The following is an 8,113-nucleotide window of genomic DNA, read 5'->3' on the forward strand; positions in this document are numbered from 1 at the left end:
CATGCGAACCGACCCAGCTTGTTTCCCGTACCTATACCGATCTTCCTTAGTTTGATCTGTGAGGACAACTTCCAGTAGCCATCATACACTGTCCTAAGGTAGAAACAGGTGTAGCAGAGATAACACCATTCCTACTGCGCCGATACAAGTAAAGGCGGGTTGGAAAAGAGCGGTGTTAACCCGTGTACAACGAGTCATGAGGTGGGAACGTTACCTCTAGACTACGTAGGCCGCTTATCTCGTGCTAACTTTGTAATTGATTTTTGAGCTGTTAAGTTAGCACTAATGAATAAAAATTGAAGTGGAATTAATTGAATTATTATACGATTATACATTTTACCTATAAATCTAAGGGCATTAACACAATTACAAAGTTTGTTCCCCACCTTTACACCTGAGGAAGGAAATAGATTCATGTTACGGGAACTTTAGTTTTTTCAGAATACAGAGTAGATAGACGAAGTCAAGAAAATCAATAATTCCAATTTGTATATCGTTGTCAGAACCATTTAAAATGGTTAGATATGTTCACGACTTGTGACCGTACAAAGTTTCACATGTCTCCCTCCAATCATTCGCTGACTACTATCATCAAACCAAAAGCGACAATGGTGCAGTGTCGTTAAATCAGCTGTGAATCAAATAATTCTACGATTCTTTCATGAGTCCCTACTAACTTCAGAAGTTATGTATAATCGAACCCGCTTGTTTTATATTTCACTAAACGCGAAAATCTGGAAGTTGTAACACAAGAGAAGGTAAACATGCTGTAAAATCAATCTGTCAATATTGTGATGGTAACTGATTCTCGATAACATTGTTCCCCTACTTAAATATATGTGCTAAACAGCGTTGTTTCAATTTATACACTTTTTCCGACATTTCACGAAGGGGTGATAAATGATTTTGTAGCTTATTACTAAAGGAACCCTTCTTTTATTTCCACAACACATAGGATGCACACCATCGCGTTAACGCAATACATTCACATGTTCCTTGGAACTAAATTAAACATTGAATCTGTGAATGGGTTCACACGTTGCTGTCACACGCACATGCGAAGCAAAATTATGTGAGCCTATCAGAAATTAAGAAGACCTACAAAACAAATTCATCCACACAACGAAGCAGCCCAACCATCACAGATAGACACACACACATATCAGGAATAAGTTCTCTATCGGTCCTAGAACGAAATATTTGATTCCGTAATCAGTAGGAAAGCCGTAATGAGAGACAAGCCTACCTGCTAGTAATGGTCCAGCCTGAAAAATATAACCTATAAATTCCGCCATTTTAAGCCACATGAGGATTCATAACGACAGCCTTGGTGGTTTTACGCAGATCTCAAATTCCTCGCAATCACATACGAATTGCCAGGCAAAACGCTTGGTTACATGGGTTTCCCTAAGAAAGACAAGCTGAGCACAAAAACGTAAGACTACCTGAAGAAAAGACTAAAGTAGCCAATAATTCCTACGTTATTAGCTGATAAATTGACTTCCTAAGTAACATGAAAACCTTTACAAGTACCTATATGCATCATAAAAGTTGTAAAAATCCACAATAACAGAATGGATATAAAGCTCGACGCAATCTTAAAATCGTCGAAACGAAAGGTAAGCTTCATGCTCCAGTTAACACATAACTTCAGAAAAAAGCCCCTGTAGCTATTGGACACGGGTTGAGTTGTAGAGTTGTTCAGAACATAGTGCTGGAGAGAAGATACCCAACGTCCTTCAGTGAGATCTAACTCAATCTTTAACTTTATGCACCATCATTCTACAGAAAGGACTACTTCGCCCAAATTTAGAATCATACATTAATTAATTGTCAACAATGAGTTAAATTACTTAGAGTTTGCACTTTGCAAGAAATCACTAGAATTCATAACAAAGTGTAAATGGGTGACATGACACATGGACAGGTTCTTCTGTTTAAGTGAATGAAAAACAGATTGAAAGGCCTGTGCTAATATTTGAGACTCCCTAAACACTAAGATATGAACAAACAACCTAAAATTATTCAACATGAACATATTTGTTGAGTAACCCTTTGACTCCCAGTGGTTACTGTATGTACCACACAATTTAATATACGAAAGTTCTGCATTCTATCCACAGAGTGCATTTGTGCATTTCATATGGTTCTCTCAACAAACAGCAAGTTTTTCCCTAAACATCATTAACGGGTGGACCATTGTAGCGGAGACGAAATGTGTGAGTGTTTCCTACGAGGTGTGAATTGTATATTATTCAGAAGAAGATAAATCTGTAAATTGTTAAAAGGCTACACTAAAAATGCCTTAAAGTGAACGACTAAAACAGAAGCTCTTAGCGCGAATTTATAATTATTGTGTTTCTATAGTTTGTCTATGGTCTATAATGCGTTCTACTAAAATGTGCGGCCGAGGCGTGCATAAATGACATATTCTATAACTTGGAAGGAAGTAAAAGATACAGGAGGAGGCAAGGAAACGTGGAACATACAGTGATGCCAAACATAGCATTGCGAAACCAGACCTGTTCCCGCCAGCAGGCGAAAAGACGGGAAGATACCTGTTTCTTGGTTCATCACTGTCTTATTCGCTGGAGATGAACTCTGTAAAGGACACAACTGAGTAGATTCTTCCCACATTTTCACCTGCAGACTGAAACAAGTTCGCTTTTCGCATAGTTGCTTTCACTCAGACTATGGGAAAATCCAGCAGTCTTTAAGTATACTACGCCATCGTCAGGACCCGTTAGAACTAACCCTGTGAGAATGTTTCCTACACCAATAAAAGCATGCAAATTGCAATCCACGTCGATGGTGAAGCTCAAGGTTCCTTCATCTTCCTCAGGACAGCGTAGTAGGAGTATGCGCGTCGAAGAATCTGAAACACGAGCAGAAAATTGTGAAATGTGTAGCTACTGAAGTTTTCCTTCTGCATGTTCGTTAGGGCACTAGATCTGAAAGTAATTTGTTATGTAAAATACTTTATTTAACCTTCGTTATGGTAGCTAAAACGAAAATTAAAATTTCATACCGATGTTTTTCCTTGTCCAAGTGTATTTATGCTGTTCCACATTCAGCCATTTGTAGGTAAGCAAAGCAACATGTTTCAAGGAATGTGGCTGAAAATAAAATTCGTGTGCGGGAGCTGGGGTTCTCACAGCGGTAGTTACGAAGTGTTCTTTCTGCTGGGATATGACGTCATGCAGTCCGTTGAAAAGAAACTGATATTTCGGAGGAAGATGTCGCCTTCATCTTCAGGTTCGAAGAATGAGCCAAACAAGGAAACCAGCATGAAGCAGGTAGCAAGCTTCATGTTTGATATTGGTGTCTTGCTTGGCTTACTCTTCGACCCTGAAATTGAAGGCGATATATTCCTCCGAAATACCCGCTCTCTTTCAACGGACTGTATGGCGTTATATCCCAGAAGGGCCGCGCAATAACTCAAGCGGTTAATCGCTGGCTTCCCACCGCGGCGGCCCGGGTTCGATCCCGGGTCTAGTCAAGTTGGGTTTGTGGTAGACAAGTGGCGCTGGGGCAGGTTTTCTCCGAGTACTTCGGTTTCCCCTGCCAATCTACATTCCACCAATTGCTTCACAATCACCCTCACCTATCATCTGGGCCTGGTATAATAGGCTAGAAGTGGCCGCAGTACAAGAGACTTAGTCCCACTCAAGTAGCAATAAAAAAATAATATATCCCAGAATATAAATTATAGAATATGAAATCAAAAAGACACCCTAATGACATGAGCAAAGACTTTAATAAATGTAATGATATTCGACAAGATTCTCATGGCAGAAATATGGATGCTGTGCTTTGACCTCTCCCTGAGGAAGCAGTCTAAACACTTCACATCACTAGATGCTCTACTACTGCATATCATCGCAAATTATTGCCTAAAACTGAGCTACTTTTAGTCGACTATGAATAATTTATTTTTTGGGGAACAAGAGACTGAAGACACAGGCTTAGATGGTACGACAATGTCGAAGTGACGTTAAAGAAAATAGACTGTGAGGATGTGGTCTGAAGTAAGCAATTCTGGTTAGCGAGCAGCAGCGGGCTCTTCAGTACACTGTAATGATTTGCCGGACTGAATAAAAGGCTAGGAATTATTTGAATAGCTGAGAAACTGGTAAATTTCAAAGACTCTAGTTACTGAGTTAGGCCCTAACATGATTGTTAATACCTGTTTATCTCGCAAATCAAAGAAATCGTGTTCTGTGGCATATTTTTAGAACCTGTTTGTCTCTAAAGTCAATTAAGACATACTTAAAACCAGGCCGTGTCGTAGCTCAGGCGGTTATTCGCCGACTTCCGACCGCGGCTGCCCGGGTTCGAGCAGAGTTCAGGTCATGTTGGATTTGTGGTGGAAAAAATGTCACTGGGGTCAGTTTTCTCCGAGTAGTTCGGTTTTTCCTGCTTTCTTATTTCACCGACTGCTCCACACTCAACGTCTATCATCCGGGGCTGATACAATAGGCCATTTAGTGACCGAAGTACCAAGTGGACTCAGTTTCACCCCACTCCAAGAAACTAAAAATAAATTGTAAGATTTGAGGCTTTCACGGCGGTGACAATGTAGAAAGCAGTCTTCTGGGATTTGGCACCGTGTATATGTGGTGTTAACCGACGTTTCGGAGGAACGTATCGCCTCCATCTTCAGGGTAGAAGAAAAAATATATAAGAAATCTGCAAGCGGAGAGACCGTGAGAACCGGTAAAAGCAGTCTGCTTTTATCGGTTCTCACGGTCTCTCCGCTTGCAGATTTCTTATATATTTTTTCTTCTACCCTGAAGATGGAGGCGATACGTTCCTCCGAAACGTCGGTTAACACCACATATACACGGTGCCAAATCCCAGAAGACTGCTTTCTTCATAAAAATAAATTACTTAAAACCAGAACGGGTATCATAACCAGCTACAATTTCATGTGGGACACAGTGATGGAATACTTTCAGGGCCCTACAATACACAGTTGCTTGGCCCCTAACTAAGACTATCCATTGCCATATAAGTACATTACTTCCACAAGTGTGGGGACAAGTTGCTAGGACTCCTACGCCTCAGTGAGTAAGAGGGAAAGGAACCGTGCAACTTGAATGCATCTCCTTCGCAAGGACCGCTATAAAATATGTAAAGGTAAATGTAAAAATAAAGCTAGCCCTGTGACAGACCATGGAGGCCCTTAGGGTTGTAAGACGTCCAGGCTCCCACATTTTCTAGACAATCGGCTCAGAGATGGCGGTAAGGTTGTCAGCCTCACGCACCGGCCGCCCTTTACACCCAGGAAGATTCCTGGTACTCATTTATGTTCGAGGCTGAGTCGATCCTAGGCCCACAATGCGGCTGGAAGGATTACCCCAATTGAAAAATCAAATTACCTTATCGGGAATCGAACCCACGACCTTCCGGCTTGCAGCATAGTGCCTCAACCGACTACGCTAACGTGTTCCCCTGTAAAATATATAACTGTCTTTAATTTGTTGTAAACCGTAGGAAATATTTGTTCTACTTACGTATTATTTTAATATTACTGCTTGTATTCATAGAATTATGGTAATTCTATAACACTCACGTCTATAAGTAGTATATAGTTTAGTAAAGAAGTAAGAACAGTTGATCTAGAACAAGGGTCTCCAAACTACGGCCCGCGGGCCACATCCGGCCCATGATGTGATTTTATCCGGCCCGCGAAATAATTGTGCAGAAATGCGCCAATTGAACTAATTTTCCAATGAGTACTGGTAAAAAAATATTTATTCATAGATTTCAAATTCATTAATTAAGATTGTGTTTAAAATATATTGATATTCCATATTATGTTAATATTAATATTATTCACAATTTTACTAATTCTGGACCGTATACTGCGCGGTATTTCTTCGTACATGTTCGACCTCGATCGGCAGTGTCACTTCGTGGCAATGTTGGTAGCGCGAGCAGTTCGCGTGCACAAGACTTCTTGCAGTTTTGCAGTGTAATTGTAACAGATCATCACCACCGCCGGTGTCGTACTTATTACCATTTTTGTATTTAAGGCTAGTTATGCCCAGTTTTACTCTAACTGTTCCGAGAATTGGTAGCGAGGAATATTGATAAGGCTACCAGAACTTTAGTCCATCGGCCGGCGTGGTACGGCTATCGGTTACCCCTCCCAGCCGACAAAGGATGTTTCCAGAACGTTTCCTAGAGTTATTAATTTCTCATTTTATCCGGCCCGTTGACAGTACTGAATTACCTAATGTGACCCGCGTTTTCGAAAAGTGTGGAGACCCCTGCTAGAAGATCAGAAACTAAAGTAATACGGTATACTCAAGTTTCTTATATATCAGATTTTCTTTTAGCACTTTCTGAATTACATACACTCCATCTTCAAACTTACGTGGTCAAATGTCTCGATATTGATGTCAAAGAAAGAGCCAGCAGAAAATTTCACAGGATCTTGAGCTCGTAATATTATCATATGCAGAAGACGTTTGAACCTGGCCGATTGATCGCACCAATTGCAGTTGTAAGCAGCAGCCTTAACTCGCAGACTCTGAACAAAATATCGTGAGATTAGTTTCAGAGTTTCGAGAATATGATGGAATCAAATGCAGATGCGATATGTTATTAACAACACCGGATGAAACCAAGGACTACATCTTCGTAAGTGAGTTACCTGCTGAATGTGCCTTTCTCCGAGCCAGCATAACAGGAGCGACTGGCTCAGCACACCGATTATACTCATGAAATGTTTCAGGATGGAGAATCCTGAGGCCGCCGTCTGGGACGCGTCCATGTAAAACATAACCAATGTAATGTCACAGCGACAAGAGCTAAGCACATTCCACTGTCACCATGCTGCGTTGCGGACGGAAGAGACCGCTTCCAGCTGGAGAAACTAACTGAGAATACACTGAATAAGCAAGTTAGATTTGCGGTTCTTAGAGCGGTGAACGTAAAGAGTTGTGTCTTCTACTTTATAACGCTGTGTAGTCCGGTGAAAATCAACCGACGTTTCGTAGCAGTATATCGCTTCCATTGTCAGAGTCGAAGAGGACGTTACGCAAGAAACAAACATGCTTCGTATCTACTCCGTGCTACTTTCTTGTTTAGCTTAATATTTAACCCTAAATACCGAAGCTATATAATCCTCTGAAATGTCGGTTGACTCTCACCTGACTACTGGGCGTTACGTCTCAGAAGATATAAATCTGCTGACTAAGCAAAAAGACGACAGGAAATGCTCCTCTGAATCGAGGATTGGGTGGGGGTAACAGCTCCTAGTCATAACAGAAACAGCGTGTTTTGAAGCGTTACACTGGATCCTGGTCTTGGCGGATTCTTGTAAACATTTCGGATTTCATACAAGGCGGGAATTCGTTGGGTATCTTGGCGAATGTCAGCTTCTTGAAAAGAATTCTGGCACATGGAGGCATGCAGTTAGTCATGTTAGTTAAGATGGAAAGCACAAGGGTCTTCGAAACTAGGACACGGGGGTCAGATGGAAAACACGTAGCCACATGGAGACAATATGTATCCAGCTGAACAGAACACAGCGGAACATTCACTTAAATTTACCCAGTTAACGTTGCAAGCAGGAGACTTTTAGAAATAACTCATGAGCCCCACGTTCCCTTGGGTGCTTAAGTCTTGCTGTTGAGACTAACACAAATTCCAGATCAGTAGTTACGATACTTACTAATCAAATTCTGTGCATGGTTTCAACTACTAAAAACTGCAACATCGTCAGATTTGTCAGATACTGCCTCATAGTTTCGCAGTCACCATATTTTACTATTGTTTTATACAGGCTGTGTAAGGGAGACGAGGTAGCGTAGTTGTTTGAGGCGATATGCTATATGCCAGAGGGTACTGGGGTCGATTCCCGATGAGGTCATCAAAATTTTTCAGTTGACCTAATCCTCCCAGCCGCATTATGGTCCTGGGGTCGACTCAATCTCTAACAGAATTGAGTACCAGGAATTTTCCTGAGGGGTAAAGGACAGCCGGCGCGTAAGGCTGACAACTTCACTGCCATCTGTGAACCGATTATCTTGAACATGTGGGAGTCTCGACGTCTCACAACACTATGGGACTCCACGGCCTGCTGCAGGGATAAATTTACTGT

At 41.4% G+C, this 8,113-nt stretch overlaps 1 protein-coding gene across 2 annotated transcripts; it reads right to left on the reverse strand.

The window, feature by feature from the left end:
• Positions 1–957: 957 nt before the first annotated feature.
• Positions 958–6,817, reverse strand: LOC111872755 (putative odorant receptor 92a). 2 transcript variants are annotated; one of them, XM_033755474.1, is made up of 3 exons: positions 6,662–6,817; positions 6,383–6,538; positions 958–2,875 (listed from the first exon to the last, which is right to left on the reverse strand). In XM_033755474.1, the coding sequence occupies exons 1-3, from the start codon at positions 6,788–6,790 to the stop codon at positions 2,819–2,821; spliced, it is 342 nt and encodes a 113-aa protein (XP_033611365.1). In that variant the 5' UTR covers positions 6,791–6,817; the 3' UTR covers positions 958–2,818. The 2 variants fall into 2 exon arrangements, with proteins under 2 accessions (XP_033611365.1, XP_033611386.1); XM_033755495.1 differs by lacking the exon at positions 958–2,875 and adding an exon at positions 5,414–5,454.
• Between the last annotated feature and the right edge of the window lie 1,296 nt (positions 6,818–8,113).

Source organism: Cryptotermes secundus, unplaced genomic scaffold, assembly GCF_002891405.2.
Source record: "Cryptotermes secundus unplaced genomic scaffold, Csec_1.0 scaffold191, whole genome shotgun sequence".
Taxonomy (NCBI): Eukaryota; Metazoa; Arthropoda; class Insecta; order Blattodea; family Kalotermitidae; genus Cryptotermes; species Cryptotermes secundus.